The sequence below is a fragment of the Felis catus genome, chromosome D3, assembly GCF_018350175.1.
Source record: "Felis catus isolate Fca126 chromosome D3, F.catus_Fca126_mat1.0, whole genome shotgun sequence".
NCBI lineage: Eukaryota > Metazoa > Chordata > Mammalia > Carnivora > Felidae > Felis > Felis catus.
The window spans coordinates 93,624,039-93,642,726 of NC_058379.1; the positions used below are offsets into that span (position 1 = coordinate 93,624,039).

The following is an 18,688-nucleotide window of genomic DNA, read 5'->3' on the forward strand; positions in this document are numbered from 1 at the left end:
ACCGCCTCACACCCATCAGAATGGCTAAAATCAACAAGTCAGGAAACAACAGATGTTGCTGAGGATGTGGAGAAACGGGGACCCTCTTGTACTGTTGGTGGGAATGCCAACTGTGCAGCCACTCTGGAGAACAGTGTGGAGGTTCCTCAAAAATTTAAAATAGAACTACCATGTGATCAGTAGTCGCACTTCTGGGTATTTAGCCAAAGAAAACAAGAACACGAATTCAGAAAGCCGTCTGCACCCCTGTGTTCCTAGCAGCGTTATTTACAGTGGCTGAGACATGGGCACAGCCCAAGTGTCCACCGACAGATGAATGGTGAGGAAGATGTGTGTATGTACAATACTACTCGGCCATAAAAATGAAACCTTGCCATTTGCGACAGTGTGGGTGGATCTAGAGGGTATTATGCCAAGGGAAACAAGTCAGAGAAACTCAAACGTGTGTAATCTAAACAGACAAACAATAGAGAAACAGACTCCCCAGACACATAGGTGGTGGCCAGAGGGTGAAACAGGTGAAGGGGGTGAAGAGGGACAGACCGGCAGTGACAAAATAAGTACGTCCCGGGGACGAAGAGTACAGCACGGGGAGCGTGGTCGATGGTCCGGTAGTAACTCCGTATGGTGCCCGGTGGTATCCGCACTTCTGCAGATCATTTTGGGGAGTGCAAAATACTGAATCACTAGACGGTGGCCCCGAAATAGATAGTATATGTCAATTTTACTTCGGTGTTTACAAAGAGAAGGGGTGAACGATTAATACAGAAACAGTAACAGCACGGAGTGAACTCGCGCTCCCAAGTGCCTGTCCCCGCGGTCCCTGTGGCCTAAGACAGCGAGCGGAGGAGAAGACGCATCTCTTTACTTGGGGTCTTCTGTGACTTGCATCTAGCGGTTTAAAGACCTAAAGAAATAATAGTTTACTCCTCGTAGGCACTGTCAGGCCATAGTATCCTTCTCTTTGCCACATACATAGAATCGCTAGTAAGAAGTCAGGTTAGGAGAAGAATTATTCGTCACAGTCCCACTTCTGAACTGCCTCATTACCGCAGCCCTTTGTAAACCAGTCTCACGTTCAGTGTGTATCAGAGAAAAAGTCGACAGGAAATTCTCTGATTGTGTCAGTCTGATAAGTAAAACATTTTTTATTAGAGCAACATTAAATAATTTTTCAGAGAACTCATCCGGGCACACATAATAGAGGTGAACTTTGTGCTTATTCTAATAGGAATTAACGTATGATTTCATTGTCTTGATTTCGGATAAGAGAACTGTCGTTTTCAACTCAAATCTCTGATAGAAATCATTTCTAGAACTTCCCTTATTTCATTTGGAGGCCGACTTGTTTTTAATTACGTTGTTTAATGTAAGCCACTATTTTAAGCTAATTCTATTTAATGACGACATAACCCAAAAACTGTACTTCTCACATAATTTTGACTTCAGGAAACTTGGGTTCCGTTTATTCAAGGTATTAAAAGGGTTAAAGACAAAGTTTGTAAGACAAGCCCCCGTAAGAGTAGCTGCTCTCTGAAATGCATGAAGGTCTGTCGTACGGTGTCCACTCGTGCAGGAGGACTGACGGAGCCACCCCTAACACCGTGACGGGCAGCACGGGCTTTCCTCTTACCTGTCACGTTCAAGTGGCCTTCGTGTCCTGGTGGGAGTTCCGAGTTGGATGACCTATTTTGTCTTGAACGCTAGTTCTCACTAATGTGTGTGGAGTCAGGGGTAGGTAGGAAAACGCTTTGTATTTTCAATGTCACGTGTGCCAAAGAAAGCAAAAATCAGTTAATATCTTGTGGGTGTCTCGTAGCCGTGTGGAAAGCCCAACTTTTATTATCACCGATCGGCAATGGGGTTGTTCATATTCACGTTTATAACGACCTCAGCCTGTGGGTGATCCTTCCGTGTGCCTTGAAGTAAGTGCAGAAAAGCCCAGGGAGGCCGTGTGACAGCACGTCATTGCAGCACGTGACGAACACATTCACAGGCGTCCACGTGTCCCCAAGAGCAAGTAAGCAAAAATTATATGCACATGTTCTATGTATGTTTTTATATCAAGTGATATATATTCACAGAGTTTGGGGTTTCCAGAGTCATGATGTGTAACAAGGTGAATTTATGTGTCACTTTTAATGAAAACTCACCATGTTTTTGAAATAATGTTCTGTCTCACTGCCTTTCATGAGGTTACTCACTGTATTTGGCTGTATACGTTTCTGATAGGAAGCCAGACCCCGGGAGTCTCATAAACCTGACCTGTGCTCCTCTCCTGACTGCCTTCCTCACACGCCGGGAGTGAAGTACTTGTGCGCAGGCACACGTTAGTGGCGGGCACACGGGGACCGGCAGTCCCCAGGGGTGACCCCTGACTGTCTCTCTGGAGGGTCCTCCCCATCTGCGGAGGGCACTGGTCGGAGACCCAGCTCGGGAGAATGTGCCTTCCTGCCCACGTGCTCTTGCCCCACGTGACACAGATGGACACGAAGGGTTAAATGCATCTGTTTCTGTTCAACGGAAATTATCTAATTTTTCAAAATTGGGTTTTTAAAAAACCAATAGGCCTGCTGATTTGGGACTGGCTGATGTCTTTCTCAGGCGGCGTCCTCAGGTGTAACTCCGGAGACCGGCCGTGTCTTCCCCTTTCCTGCCTGTCTCAGAACGTGCAGGACTCACATGTGGGCCAGGTCACACGCGTGAACTGAAAGGCGGAGTGTGCCCTGTCTTCAGGCAGCCACCGCGGAGGGAGCTAGGACGGACGCTGGCCCTCGGCGGAAGGACAGTTTGGGTGCTGGAATTGCAGAGCGTGCTGAGGGGAAGCCTGAGCAGGGAGGAGAGCGTCCGCCCGCGGGTGGAAACGTGGGTGGGGAAGTCTTGTGTTCGGCCTGCTGGCCTCCTGTGTGTGCACTGATTTTCGTCTTCGCCGCTCCTGTCGTAGGAACCCTCACCCAGAACGAGATGGTGTTTAAGCGGCTGCACCTGGGGACTGTGTCTTATGGAGCAGACACGATGGACGAGATCCAGGGCCACCTCAGGAATCCGTGCCCGCAGGTGAGCTCGCGCACCCTGGCGCGGACGCGGTCGGTCTGCGGAAGCCAGCCTGAGCTGTTGTGTCTATTCATGCGGAAATCGGCAGACTTCTTTGAATGTCCCAAAACATTCGGTTCTAATTTATAAATCAAGAAGCAGTTTTGGGACTTATTTTATTATTATTATTATTATTATTATTTTAATATTTGTTTGTTTTTGAGAAAAAGAGAGAGAGCGCACAAGCAGGGGAGGGGCAGCGAGAGGGAGACACTGAATCCGAAGCAGGCTCCGGGCTCCGAGCTGTCAGCACAGAGCCCCACGTGAGGCTCGAACTCACAGACAGGGAGATCATGACCTGAGTTGAAGTCGGATGCTTAACCGACTGAGCCCCCCTGGTGGTCCCTCAAATGTGTTTCTTAACAGTCCCTCTGTTTTCCTTCATAATTAATAAGACTTCCTCATATTTTTTTGCCTTTTCAATAAATAGCAGTGGGCACACCGTACCGTGGTGAGCCCGTCACCCTGTCGTCCACGTCAGCAGGTGTCCACGCACAGTGGGTTTTGTTTCATCCATAGCGCTTGTCCTTCACCGTGTTTGTAGTGAACCTCAGATATCACGTTATTCCGTCTGTAAATGTGTGGTCTGTATCTGGATTACGTAAGGACGTTTCTGTGGGAGAGGGGCACATGACCTAAGTCTCGTCTTCTCACCGGGGCCTCAGGAGCTGAGGTTGTGAGAATAGGAATTACTTGCTTTCCCACAAGGTTGCAGCCCAGTAGTCACAGCACCTGCCCGACACTTTGTAGGCGGTGGGATCTGCGAGTGACACATGTGTGGTGTGGCCTGGGACGGTCCTGACGCTCCAGGTCCCGACGTCGGGCCCACGGGGCCCTGTGCGTGCACAGATCACAGATCGCGAGCGGAGGGACGGCAGACATAGACCATTTTCCAGAGTTTCTTTCAGGCTGCGTGGTTCCTTCCCACAGACTGTTCCCAGGTAGCGTGTGTGTTGCGCTCGTGTGGACCCACTGATTCTGTGTAACTGCACCTCACAACCCTGGGGTGTCTGTTTAAGGTCCTCGCACTGAAGGCTGCGGTCGCCATGGAGGACCAGTCACCGCTTCCGAGGCTGCTTCTCTGCCTCCTCGCCAGTCTTTGGTAGGGTTTAGTCACCACGTAGAATGTCAGGGAGAGGACCAAGTCTCCCGCCCGCCAACGACGAGGGGCTCACGTGTCCGCAGGCTCCCCTGGGCCCTCTGGGAGGCTGTGGACCGTCTGTGTTGACCGTCATGCTTCCGACCTGTCTTCCTCACACCTGCCCCGAGTGCTTTCTGCTCTGACCAGATTCCAGTGGACTGTCTGCCTTGTGTTTCGTTTGTGAAAACCTTCTCTTTCTTCTGTAACACTTACTAGAATATCGTATACTTTACTTTCAAGACGCTGTCAGATGAGAACCGTGATGCGTGTAAGTTTATCGTATGTACTGATCACTTACGCAAGCTCAGGTACAAACTGGGAACCAAACGCTTTACTGAGTTGGATGTCACTCATTTCAAGACAGAGTATATTCTGAGTGTTTATTTATTTTGAGAGAGAGAGAGAGCACGAGCAGGGGAGGGGCAGAAAGAGTGGGAGAGAGAGAGAATCCCAGGCAGGGGGATCTATGCGGGACTCGAACTCATGAACCACGAGATCATGACCTGAGCTGAGATCAAGGGTTGGTCGCTTAACTGACTGAGCCACCTGGGTGGCTAAGTATTGTGTAACCTAGAATATTGATTAACAGAAGGAAAATCTAAGAAGGAAAAGGAAAAAAGACTTCTCTTCTAGTAATCTTTGTCTAGTTGGAAATAGTACCGGGGAGCATCTTTTTTAAAAAAAAATAACTAATTTACATTATCCATTAGTATGATTTTAATAGTTCCAAATAAGCTATTTTACTAGAAGAATCAAAAGCAGAAAGGATAAGTCACTGTATAAAAACAACAAATATTTAATACTTATTTCCATGTAAGAGTTCTTTTAAAAACCTTTTTTGTTAGCTATCTGTTGGTTAGACAGTACTTTTTAGGTAAAATTGATTTTATTCCTTAGATTCTGTCTTTTTATTAAGATGATAATAGTCTACCAGGTCCAGTGTAAGGTAACAGATCTTTCGTAATCTGATTGTATTTCCCCACTGGGAGCATTTGGTGATGGAGGGCATAATCTTTAATGGCATCTGTGTGAAATTAAATCATACAGCCATCAATAAACATGACATAATTCATAAGGGGGAGTCGGCCGTGGTCTCTGCTGTGACGCAGCCATGTGAGCAGCACGCAGATGTGGGTCTGAGTGCCAGCTGCTGTGCCGAACAGGCAAGCCCTTCATTAGACAACCCTGTAATTTGATGGGCAGAGTGTTCATGGTTCAGCGGCTCTACACGTGCCGTCCAAGAGCGGGAGACTCACTGTGTCGGGAGGACTCACGAGCGGCTGTGAACTTAACTGAGGAATGTCTGAGGTCCTATTGGTGGCGGGGGGGGGGGGGGGGGGCGGGCATCCTCCTCCTCCAACTCCTCCTCCAGGATGGGGGACAGCGAGCAGCCGCCCGCCTCGCTGGCGAAGGTGAGCTTCCCCGGACACGGCTGAGTGCGACAAGAGCCAAACACGGTGTAAATGGGGAGTCACCTCGAGAGGGCACGATTTTGAAATGTGACACGGGGATCATTCTTCCTCAGAACGCAGTGTTTATTGTGTGTAATGATTGTTAGGCACGAAATCAGACCCTAACTTCAGAGGCTGTCACGAGATGGATTAATTTATCGTGCTAAAGGAAGATTCATAAGCATTTTCCTCCTGCTTTTAGCTTTATAAAGCCCTTGAGATACGGCACTTTTAAAGGAAAGTGAGAGCACTTACAAGTCTACTGTTTGTTCTTCAGCGAACCCCATCGTTAGAGGGAGGATCAGCATGAGTTATTAAGGACTTAGCAAGCTAATGCCGTGGCTCAAGTGAATCTAGTCAAAGCAAACACCCAGATTTTAAGTATTGAAACAAATATTTTGGTATGTATGACAACTGTAGTAATAGCTGTTCTGTAGAAGGGAATCCGAATCAAACCACATAATCAAACCGAGCTACTTTTCTTCCTTCCTTCCTTCCTTCCTTCCTTCCTTCCTCCCTTCCTCCCTTCCTCCCTCCCTCCCTCCCTCCCTCCCTCCCTCCCTCCCTCCCTCCCTCTCTCCTTTTTTCTTTTCTTTCTTTCTTTCTTTCTTTCTTTCTTTCTTTCTTTCTTTCTTTCTTTCTTTCTTTCTTCTTTCTTTGTTTCTTCCTTCCTTCCTTCCTTCCTTCTTCTTTCTTTGTTTCTTCTTTCTTTGTTTTTTCTTTCTTTCTTTCTTTCATTTCCTCTTTCTTTCTTCCTTTCTTTCTTTCTTTCTTTCTTTCTTTCTTTCTTTCTTTCTTTCTTTCTTTCTTTCTTTCTTTCTTTCTTTCTTTTTCTTTCTTTTTGGTATTTTATTTTAGAGAGATTGAGAACATATACATGAGCAGGGGAGAGGAGTAGAGGGAGAGAGAGAGAATCTCAAGCAGGCTCCAGGCCCAGCACAGAGCCCAATGTGGGGCTCGATCCCATGACCTGAGCCAAAATCGAGAGTTGGACACTCGACCGAGCCACCCAGGCGCCCCAAGCTGCTTTTCCTATCCCTAGCTAACTAGCTTATAAAAATAGCATATGCTAATAACTCCAGCATCAACTATATTGTATTTTCAACTTTATGACATTCCGTATTTTACCAGATGCAGTCCCAGGCTGGCGGAAACAATGCCAGTTCAACGCCCCCGAGAAAAGCCCAGTCTTCAGCTCCCAAAGTCAGAAAAAGTGTCAGCAGCCGAGTGCACGAAGCGGTGAAGGCCATCGCGCTGTGCCACAACGTGAGCCCCGTGTACGAGTCCCGAGCCGGTGTGGGCGGGGAGGCCGAGTACGCCGAGGCAGATCAGGACTTCAGCGACGGGAACCGCACCTACCAGGCCGCCAGCCCGGACGAGGTCAGTCGGGGCCTCTTGGACAATCAGAGTACAGAACTCATCACCTTGGGTTTCAGTCTGGCGCAGAAGGCGCGAGAATGAGTTCTCTCACGGGGTGAGAGGCGAGCTTTACCATAGTTCTAGCAGGCCTTAGCTACGGGCCAGGGGCCACGCGGCTCTTCCCGGCTGGCAGCCCCTGGCGTCAGGGTCCTTTCCAAGACGGGCCCTTGGTCTCAGTGTGTCCACATCTCCCAGAAAGTCTAAGTCCGTTACCGGAAAGCACATGAGAGAATCCAGAACTTTTGTGACCAAGTCCCATCTTCCTGAAGCTGCTGAGACTTGGGCTGTTCCTGCCTCATCGTCCTCTCTTTCCTCCAAGTAAATTTCCAGGGCTTTTTGGGTTTTTTGTTTTTGTTCTTTTGCCAGAATTGAGATATAGTGTATCTATTTCAAAAGAGAATTGGGATGCAGATCGTCTCAAAACTCTGCAGAAGACAAACGAAACAGTAAAATCCTAAATGCAGTAAATTAGTCATTTCTAACTTTGCATCATTTTTTGATTTTTAGATTGTTAAATTAATTTGTCCAATTCCTGTACAGCCAGTATATTTTAAACACAGTTCTCTTATGTATTGTTTTGTACTCCGGGTTCTTCAGAGATGATTCTGTCATCAAACCGTGGAAGCAAACAAGTTTCTTTACCTGCTAAAACTGGATCATACAATAACCTCCAATCACAGGGTGTTTTAACCTTTATTTATTTTTGAGAGAGAGAGAGAGAGACAGACAGACAGAGCATGAGCGGGGGAGGGGCAGAGAGAGAGGGAGACACACAATCCGAAGCAGGCTCCAGGCTCTGAGCTGTTGGGGCCCAAACTCACAGACCTCAGAGCGTGAGATCATGACCTGAGCTGAAGTCAGGGGCTCAACTGACTGAGCCACCCAGACGCCCCAAAATCACAGTTTTTTTAAAAAAGTCTGATGTTTTAAAGAGAGGAGCCTGGTGATTCTCGTTATCAAGGTTATTTCAGAAGAGCAGGGTCCTTCCACTGTAATAACATCACTGCAGGGAAACTGGGTGTCGCTTTGCTGCCAGGGTGTCAGCATCGGGGAGCTGGTGAGGCCGCGGACGCTCAGGGCCACACTGTGTAGCCGAGAATGGGAAGTGGCGGGTGCTCCCACACGTACCCCGCAGAGCCTGGAACCATCGCACCCTGTTTCAGTGATTAAAATCAGTCAGGAAGTCACAAGGTAAGCGGTGAGTTTAAAGTGTTAGGAAAGGCGTCCCAGGAGTAACGGCCGAGCCAGCTTGTGGCTGCGGGCAGAGAGGACCGTGCAGCCTGTGTTGTGGGGCCGAACGGAGGAGCCCTGGCCAGGCTGGCACGTCTGGAAGGGGCTTGTGTCCTCTCCCTGCAGCGGGAGAAGGCGGGTTGTGACCGTCCTGACGTGTCTCGTTCCCAGAGGTGCCCTCAGCCCTTGTCTGTGGCCTCCTGGGGCGCCGCGGGTGGACACATCGGCACCCTTGATCCTGTCTGCACACCAGGTGCGCTCACACCTCGATTGTCTTTTTTCTGTTTTGTTTATGTGCCTTTTTCTGCGCACGGGCTCAGTTCCACCGGTGATTGTTGGGTGGGCCTCGTGGGGCTGGACGCTTCTCCATTCTGGGGACGCGCTAAGGTGCACCCACGGCTGAGAGCCCCCGGGTCCTGGCCGTCTTCCCGTGGCCCCTCCCAGGGCGTGCTGCCGGCGCCCGAGCCAGGAGCCAGGTGGGCCAGTGGTCTGAGCGGTTCCTGGGCAGCGCCCTCCAAGGTCCCCCAGTGGAAACAAAGACGTGACTTCATAATGATGAAAACGGCACCTACAGATTCGTGGTGTTTTACAAAGCTTTATGCACTGCTGTATTTTCCGGAAACCAAATTCATTTTTGCGGATTTGGTTACATTGGCATTTCTTCGATTATTTAGTCAAGAAATTATCTGATAGTAACCAGAACAAACTAAGTTAGAAATTAGGGCAACACGTCATTTCTCGTGTAAGAGCTTAAAGGCGGTGAGAAACCAGCCAAAAAGGTAGAAGTTGGGTTGTTTTCCTTTCGCCGTGGAAAGCCCAGACCAGGGCCGCTGCTCCCCTCCCCCCTCAAACTCACGCCTGGAGCCCCCTCCTGGTGTCTGTGCCCACACCCGCACGTCCTCCCTCCTGTGGCCGCTGTCGCGTCCCTCGTACCCCTTCCCCGCGGGGTCCTCCCACGGGCACCCCGAGTGCCGCACCCCCGACTTCTGCCCGGGCGTCTTTGCCTGCGCCCACCAGGCGCCCCGTCCTTGGTTCTCATTGATGAGGACGAGATAAAGGGAGCCCTTACTGTTTCGTAAGCACCGTTACTGTTGGACGGCTTTACGGTAACTCTGTTGCTCTTGGAATTACTCGGTTTTCTTACACTGAAAAGAATGAAAAAGGCTGAAGACAAAGCAGGGTCTCAAATCCACTTGATCCTGAACCATTACCTCCACGGTGTCCTGTCTGGGTCTCCCTCTGGCACGTCCTGGGCGCAGGGTACGTGGTGCTGCAGGGGTGTGGGGGGTAGGCTGTGCTCTTACTGTGCCTCCTGGGACCCTCGTCTTCCTTCTCGGGTGTGTGGGTCTCAGCCAGGCCCCCCTCCCCCCTGCGGATGTGGGGTGCACGGGTCTCAGCCGGGCCCCCCCCGCGGATATGGGGTGCACGGGCCTCAGCCGGGGCCCCCCCCCGCGGATATGGGGTGCACAGGTCTCTGCCAGGCCCTCCCTCTCTCCTACAGGTGTGGGGATGCATGGGTCTCAGCCGGGACCCCTCCACTTGCAAATATGGGATGTACGGGTCTCAGCCGAGCCCCCCGTCTTCCGTGGGTGTGGAGTGCACAAGTCTCAGCTGGGCCCCCCTCCCCCTGCAGATGTGGGGTGCACGGGTCTCAGCCGGGCCTCCCCCCCGCGGATATGGGGTGCACGGGTCTCAGCCGAGCCCCTCCCCGTGGATATGGGGTGCACAGGTCTCAGCCGGGCCCCCCCCCCGCGGATATGGGGTGCACGGGTGTCAGCCGGCCCCCCCCCCGCGGATATGGGGTGCATGGGTCTCTGCCAGGCCCTCCCTCTCTCCCATGGGTGTGGGATGCATGGGTCTCAGCCGGGACCCCTCCACTTGCAAATATGGGGTGTACGGATCTCAGCCGAGCCCCCCCTCTTCCGTGGGTGTGGAGTGCGCAAGTCTCAGCTGGGCCCCCCTCCCCCTGTGGATGTGGGGTGCACAGATCTCGGCCGGGCCCCGAGGCCCAGGCCGTGCAGGGAGGTGTGGGGAGCAGACCTTGGTAATTATCCAGAAACCAGTCTCCTGGCAATATCAGGCCATGACATCAAGTGGGAACCAGAGCCCTGGGGTTTGTAGCCTTTCCCTTTTCGATACCTAATGAACTGTGATGACCGACTGCATCTTTTTGTGAGTCACAGTGTCACCCCGCCCTCTCATTTGGGGCGTATTGGCTCAGGCTGTGAACGTTGGATTAGCGGCGGTGCTGTGGGTTGTCGAGAAGCTCGAGAGTGTAGCTCGTTGTGTACGGAGGAGACTGGGTGTGTGCAGGACCAGGCCCCCCACTCCCTCAGGCACAGCCGCCTCTGGGTGTCAGCGTCCTGTAACACCGGGAGTGTTACATTCTGTACGTAGATGTAAGAATCTGGTGCGTGTGTGTGTGCGCGCGCATATGTGTATTTGGTAACAGGAAACGTAGGAGAAACTATAAGATGAATAGCTAAGATTTATAAGATCTAGAAGTTGCCGTCTCAGTGTTCCGGTGGACACTTGGAGACAAGTGTAGGCCGCTGGTGACTGCTCTGTAAAGGAAATGAACCACATTCCTTTTCATGTAAGGAAAGGGTTGAATACATCGTGTTTTGTATTATAACATGCTAGAAATTGTCAAGAATCCCATTTGATTATGGATGAAGAATTATTTCTCAGTCTTAAAAGCACAGGAAGCTGAGACCACAGATGTTTCTCAAGAAAAATTGTATTTGTTTTAAAAATATTATATTACATATTTCACCTTAATACCTGCCAAAAAGAAATATGAATTTCCTGAAACTACATGGGATTTTTGGGGTGCCTGGGTGGCTTAGTTGGTCGAGCATCTGAATCTTGATCTCGTCTCAGGTCATGATCCCAGCATTGTGGGATCAAGCCCCACGTCAGGCTCCGTGCTGAGCGTAGAGCCTGCTTGGGATTCTCTCTCTCCCTCCCGCCCTCCCTCCCTCCTTCCCTTCCTCCTTCCCCCACACTCCCTCACCACTACCTCTCTCCCCTCCTCGCTGTCTCTAAAAAGAAAGAAAGGAGGAAAAGAAGGAAGGAAGAAAAAATACATAGGGTTTTTTATCTTTGGTTTTTTATATAAGTCCTAACACTTTTTAAATCTTAAATTAGGAATTCACAGTAGAGAGGGATTTCGTTGATTCCAAGATTACGAGAACTAAATAGAACTGCTAATCTTATAATTAAATTTTTTACTTGTTTACAATTTTCCTTCTACTTTGGAGATTGGGCAATGATTAGAAGTAGCAGCATGTTAAATAACTTAAAAAAATCCCTAACAGATTTTAAATCTGAAAATGAAAAAATAGACTTTGTCATAATTTTTAAAGAGCTTTATTGATGCAGTGTTTGCAAATCCCCGAGGCCCAAGGAAAATCATCTAAATGGTTCATTATTTAGCTTATTGAACTTTGCTGCAGTTAGGTTGACGGATGATGGCAGTGTTCCCAATCACCAAAGCACCGTTTTAAAAGCATTTTTTATTGAATAAAGTGCTTAGAATATTGCACCCTGGAGCTTTGTTCAGCGAAATGGCTCAATTGATGGTTTCTGTCTGACCTCAGCGTTGACCTATCACAACATGTGTGGTTAATAAGCAATGCTATCGCTTGGGAGCTTTGTAGCAGATTTCTGCGTCAGCGCTCCGCCCTCACGGTCCCTGCGTACTCACGGCTCTCGCGTCCTCTTTGTCTTTCGAAAGGACGCGCTGAAGTCGAACGTTCCTGTGTCCGAGTCTGACGTCACAGTTCCATTTCCTCACAACAGAAGCGGCCTTCCTTTCCATTTTCCTGCAAACAGAGGGTCTTTTCCCTCCCTGCAGGTGTGCACAAGTGAATGTTTCATACAAATAATTGCATTCTGGGGCAGCTCATGTTAAACTGAGGTGCAGTCACTGAATACTTGTGGCGACGTGTGGTCGTGGAACGTGGGTGATACTTTAAGGTGCGGCAGGTGGCGGTGCTGGAGTGTCAGCAGCTCGTCTTGTATTCATCCCGTGGAGCCCCGATGCCCTGTCCTGTTCCTTACGATAAGTGATCAATGGTTCATTTTCTCTACGAGAGCAGAAAGTTTCACTTGCCCGTCGCTTTGTCTCTACAGCGTCAGCAGAGCAAATTGCAGCTTAGTGAACGGTGGGCGTTGCCTGGAAATCCCTGGACAGAGTTGCAACCCAGCCCCCTCCAGCTGTCCTATGTCCAGCGCAGGTAGAGGAAGCCAGGACCCTGAATGTCACGAGCAGTCCTGGCGGGTACGAGCTCAGTGGGCAGAGCCTTGGCGTTGGAAGGTTGTCAACTCCAGCAATCAGGGCGTATGGTGACACAAACCTTGAAGGGCTCTGGTGTCTTTTGGTCCAAAAAGATCAGTCGGCTGTGACTTTAAGGACTGCTGACTTCTGAACACTAGCTACTCGCTAGCAATGTTCTTGTCCGCACCGTGGCCTCATCCTGCACGTAGGCGAGGTCTGCGTTTGCATATTGTTTTCAGGTGTAGATGTTAGCTCCTCACCTGGACATCTCTTGGTAAGAATCGGCTAAAGTTTATGCCAGACTACAAGTGGGTTATTTAAACATAGAAGAAGATCGCCTCCTTACTGGCACTGCTTCTGGACTTACCCAAGCGAGCCGTCCCGCGCCTGGTGTGCTCTCGTTTTACGCTCACTGTGTCGTGGGTGCTCCTCACGGTGGGACGGACCGTGGCGCTTGTCAGCACGTGTGGGCTCGGGTCCCTGTCAGCGTCGGAAGCCCTGCTCTCAGGAGCGGCAGAGAAGGCGCACGCGCGGCCCGCCGTGACTGTCGGGGGCAGTTTTTCCAGCCGACCGGCTTGCCTCTCATGTTTGTGACTCCATTCGGTTACGAGCGTGCTGGTGGGACCGCAGCGGAAGATGTGTGGGTCAGAGATCGGGCGACGATTCCAAAGGTGCCTGGTAAGAAACGCATCCTTGAGCAGAACTGCCAGGAGTGCGTGTAACTGCCAAGAGGAGAAGAGTAATGTCCCCCAAGCTGTTCGTTCGTAATGGCACAGAAGTTTCTGGATAATGGAATCGGAGGGGAAAATCAGTGATCAGACCTTGCCTCGTATTCTGTTTTCTCTCATGCGGTAGGACCCTGGGAATACTTTTCCTGTACTGGCTCCTGAGCACAGAGAGGTGACCATGTGTTCATAAGTTGCCCGTGACAAGGGTTGGATGTCACCAAGCGGCCTGTGGCTGACATTTAGCCCAGGCTTCTTCCAAATGCAGTTTTTATATTCACGTTTCAAGTCTCTTTACCTCTGTATTATTGTCAGTAGTCACATTATTAGAAATTTCTATAAGCTCGGTAATCCTAGAAATAGTCATTTGAAATGTGAGCCTCTAAGCTCTGAGCTCTCTTCACATATTAGAGGAATACCTCTCAGGATCGCATCCTAGTACGTCAGCAGCCGCTTCCGTGGGAACATGGCAGCACCCGAGGAAGATGTGACAGACTAACCCCCCACGTTTTATTCAGGTAGTGACAAGGCTGCCCGACCAGATGAGATCACGTGGAGACCGAAACTTTCTTACTAAGGAGCCCACACCTGAGTGCCAGGAAGGTTTCGTGTTCTGTGGGCCGCGGGTACGGGAGCCGGGGTGCTAGGTGGCCCACACCGTCACCGAGAGCACCCCCAGGGAACAGGGAAAGCCGCGTGCCCTGCTTCTGCCCACGGAGGGGGCCTCACCGGGATAGCGGGCAGCAGCGCGTGACCTGCTCCTGAGAGAGATTCTGAGCCGGAGACCTGACAGTTTCTATCCACCCTCAGCAGCTTTGTGTGTACGTCCTGTTAGTGTAGGGAATAGGACCCGAGAGAAGCCACAGTCAGGAGAGGCCAGGGACACGGCGTGACCTCCGTGGGGACACCGAACAGCTCCTGGTCGCACCGTAGCAGGTGCAGTCAGCAGACGAAAGTCCGCTTCTGCCAGAGGGCATCCTGCCGAGCACCCTGCAAGCCAAGCCGAAGGCTGTGCTCACCCGTAAGGAGAAGTAAGAGAGCTTGCATCCAAGTAAACAATTCAGAAGACAAAACAAAACCGAAGGAAATGAAAGGAAAGGAAAACAAAAAGGAACGGCTGAGAAGGCAATAAATTCAAAAGCTGCGTAAAATGGAAAAATGACTGGCAAAATTAGTAAATAATACCAAACAGTGAATGCAGACTAAGCATGCACACGAACTTTGCACGTGAGGAGTGTATACCAGACAGACAGGCTTGAATTTTTGTGAGTGTATTGGACAGCCCCAATGCTAATATTTTTGAAAAGCTCGTTAAGTAACCATGTTCGGGAAAAATATAAATTAGCCAAGTGGAGTCTAAAACACCTAAAACCTGAGTAGACCAGAAACAAAATTCAAAAAGTTGCCAAAACCACTTTGGACCAGACAGTTTTATAGGCCAGTTCTTTTAAGCCAAAAATAAATCCCACCCAAAACTTTTCTGGAACAAGGAAAATAGTACAAAGCCTTCTAAGTCATTTCATAAGGCCAACTTACTCCTAAGTTCTAAAATCTGATCAAGACACACAGTATAAATATACACACAGTAAAAAAGGAACTCAGAGATAAATCTTATAAACAAAGATCCAGAAATCCTGTAAGGCCAACAAAGCTACAGTACTACTGAATGACCATGACCAGGTGACCTCTTCCCCAGGGATACAAGAACGACTGACTAGGAGATGTGTCCGTACGGCTCTGTAGAAGTTGAAAGCCACTTGATAATCTCACTTCCATTAGAGACTTTTAAAAAGGCATTTAAGTTAAAACCCAGTACCCATTCCAGATCAAAACAGACACACTAGCTTCCTCTCCAAATCCAGCAATAGTCCACTGAAAACAGACAGATCTTTCTTAACGTGATCCATGCTACCTGTCTTGAACCAATACTCACCGTCACACCGGATAGACTGTGCAGTCCTTCCCAAGCGAAGGATAAAACAAAGATGTTTGCTAACATCAATGCCACTTCATACTGTCTGTCCCGGATGCTCTATCCAGACAGCACGGCAGGGAAAAATCTTGACAGTTATTACAAGAAAATAAAATTACCCCTTAGACATGGTGTGACTGTATATCTAGGCAAGGATTCAAGAGACCCCAATAAAAATACACAAACCCATACACTCTTCTGTATCGACCACAGCCTGTTACATTGAAGACAGTGTCCCGTTCAGGAAACCACAACAATAAAAATATTTAATCATGAACCTAAGTAGGAACATGTCGTGCGGATGGAAACAACTGATTTTAAAGCTAGACTTTAAAGCACCTTATTAATGCTTTACCTACACTCTTCATCTTCTCTGAAAGAGGTGTCCTCGTTTATGAACAGAAGTAAGCGCAGAAAATGCTGGCATCTCATCCAAGGCCAAGGGAAGTTTTGTTTTTAATGCCAGAATCATGATTCTGGTCATTATCAGCCCTGGACCGCCTTTGGACACATTTGAGGAGTTCTAGACCCTCCGATGTCTACATTTCTCCCCAACCTACTGAAACTAAATCTGCAGAATCAAAAATCCTTCTGTTGTTCCTTATATTGTTTCTAATTTGTCTGTTTTAAAAACAGTTTATTTCAGGGCACCTGGGTGGCTCAGTCAGTTAAGTGTCCGACTTCAGCTCAGGTCATGATCTCACAGCTCGTGAGTTCGAGCCCCGCATCGGGCTCTGTGCTGACAGCTTGGAGCCTGGAGCCTGCTTCGGATTCTGTGTTTCCCTCTCTCTCTGCCCCTCCCCAGCTTGCACTCTGTCTCTCCCTCTCTCAAAAATAAATAAACATTAAAAAAAATTTTTTTAAACAGTTTATTTCACTGTTAAGGTTGCAATATACGTTGCTTAATAAATTAAGTATAGATGCACATCATCCCGTTAGACTGTTCTATGCATCTGCCTTTTGCCAGTGCAGAAGAGCCTCCCGTGAAGCGCACTGCTCCAGGGGCCCAGAAACCACGTACCCGTGTTGGCCTCAGTTGCCCAGCAAAAGAACAGGGCGTATGCTCATGCACATATCAGTAATTTCTCCTCCTCTCCCCCAGCTCTCTCACGTTACTGAAAACACCCAGAGCCATCACAGCTCTTGTATCTAGTCAAGAAATTTCATTTGCAATTACACACCTTTCCACATCCAGGGCTAGGTGGCTTCAGGTGAATTCTACCAAATGTTTAAGAGGAAACAATACCAATTCTGTACAGACTCTTCTGGAATACAACAGGGGAAGAAACGCTTCTCTGGTGGTAAAGTGATACTGGTACCAGACAAAGGCATTATGAGAAACTGGAAACGTAATCACTTATGAACGTAGACGCAAAACTCTGTTACAAAGTAGGAGTGGATAAAGCCTGGCAACAAATAAAAAAGGTCATACATCATGATCAAGTGGGGCTTATTCCAGGAATGCAAGGTTGGTTCAACTGTGATGAATCAACCAGTATAATTTGTCTACAAGACAAAGGGGGAAATCCGTATGATCATTTCAGTAGCTTCAGGGGGAAAAACACTCTTGACTGAAATCAAACATCCATTCCTAATAAAATCTCTCAGTAAACTAGAAATAAAAGAATTTGTTCAACCTAATAAGGGGCATGTGTGAAGAATCCTGTCATTAGTGTGATACTTAATACTTAACAATAAAAAGTAAAGGTGGGGTGCCTGGGTGGCTCGGTCAGTTAAGCGAGCACCTCTTGGTTTCAGCTCAGGTCATGATCTCACAGTTCACGGGTTCAAGCCCCGCGTGGGGCTCTGCACTGAGTGCACAGAGTCTGCTTGGGATTTTTTCTGCCTCTCTCTACCCCACCCCACCCCCCCAAATAAAGAAACATTTTACAGTAATAATAAGACCTTAAGAATAAGGCTCGGTGCTTCCTTCAGATGACTGGCGTCTTGTGGGTGAAGAAATGGTCTAAAGGCGGACTGGTAACTTCCAGGGAGACCGTCGTTTCTTAGCTCCCAGCCCCGGTGATGCTGGGGGGGGGGGGTTGCTCACCAGTCTCCTCCCAGAACTGGGGAGAGTGCCTCACACAAGCAGGTGCTCAGAACAGCCCATGAGACACTTGACGAATCAGAACGTCACAGTTGCCCTTCACCTGGGGAGTGTGGGGCCATTTGCAGTTTATATAGAAGTTTTATAGGAAAAGCATGTCCAGTGTGCGCTTCCTTTCCCACTCGAGGTGGGCTGCAGAACCCACGTTCCCCCGTGCTCCTCCTGTGACGGCCACGTGTCTCTGGGGTGCTCTGAATCAGTGCCGTGTTATCCGTGGTGTGGTTTTAGGATCTTGGCAAACTCGAGGAGCCCAGTAACACACTTGAAAACCAGACGATGTGAGTTCTAATGCGAGCTGCACAGTGACTCTGGTTAACGCTCAACCCGCCTACAGGATGCCGGACTGCCCTCCAGCCCGGCCGCTCAGCTCAGGAGCAAGAAGGCCCACACGTGTCCCTGTGCCTGCACACACGCCCAGAGCAGGGCCGGGGTGCGGGAGGTAGAAAAAATGCAGACTGCTCCTGGGATGTGGGTCGGGAGTCTGGGGCTCGCCCAGCCCTCGGAGGGTCTGCCCTGCTATCCCCTGCACCGGAGAGTGGCCACGGGGTGGAAAAGCGTGGCGGGGAGGCCACCGTGGCTGCTCCGCCCCAGCCAGTATGGCCGGCAAGACCACCAAGCCTTTGCTCGGCAGCCTGTGTGCATGGACTGCGTGGGGGGCCGAGTCGGTCCACCTCTGCCGTGGGCAGGAGCCGAGAGCGTGTGAGCACTTCCTGCCGCGGGAAGACCCGCCCGCCCGCCTTCAGGTCTGCGGCGTGGGGCTGTGCCGCCTCGGCCTTTCCCCCTGGTCACCCGGGTTCAGACACGTGGGTCCTTCCCAGGATCAGAGGTGTGCCCTTCCCAGATGGCTTCTACTTATTTTTAAAAGGCAGTGAGAAATCCCAAATCCAGTTCACAGGTTATTTTTCCTCTTTTTATTCTCCACCCAGGGCAGTGCCACGTAACGTCCGGGCCTCACTACTTGGCTTTTCCGTTCTCTGCGCGGCCCGGGGCCCAGGGAGACTCACCTGGAGGGGTGTGCTGGCGTTTGCTGGACCCCTGCTCCGCACGCGGTCCACACAGGGCTCCTGCCAGGCAGGGTCTGCAAAACCTCCCTCGGTTTGGTGGTCACTGGCAGGAGGACTGTGCTCAGCTATCAGACCCGCCCCGGCTGTGACCACGGAGGGACAAAGATTAAGATCCACCAGGGAACCCATAATGGCACAGCTGCACAGGCCGGGGTCCCCCAGAGACCTGCCGTGCGCTCCCGCTCGCCCCCGCCCCGAGGGTTG

At 50.0% G+C, this 18,688-nt stretch overlaps 1 protein-coding gene across 15 annotated transcripts in view; it reads left to right on the forward strand.

Moving 5' to 3' along the window:
* Positions 1–18,688, forward strand: part of ATP9B (ATPase phospholipid transporting 9B (putative)) — a 251,509-nt gene that overhangs the window by 198,714 nt on the left and 34,107 nt on the right. For all 15 annotated transcript variants that reach the window (XM_045041291.1, XM_045041296.1, XM_023242122.2 and 12 more), the window contains 2 exons: positions 2,945–3,057; positions 6,817–7,065. In XM_045041291.1, coding sequence (XP_044897226.1) covers positions 2,945–3,057; positions 6,817–7,065 — 362 coding nt within the window. The remainder of the gene's footprint in view (positions 1–2,944; positions 3,058–6,816; positions 7,066–18,688) is intronic.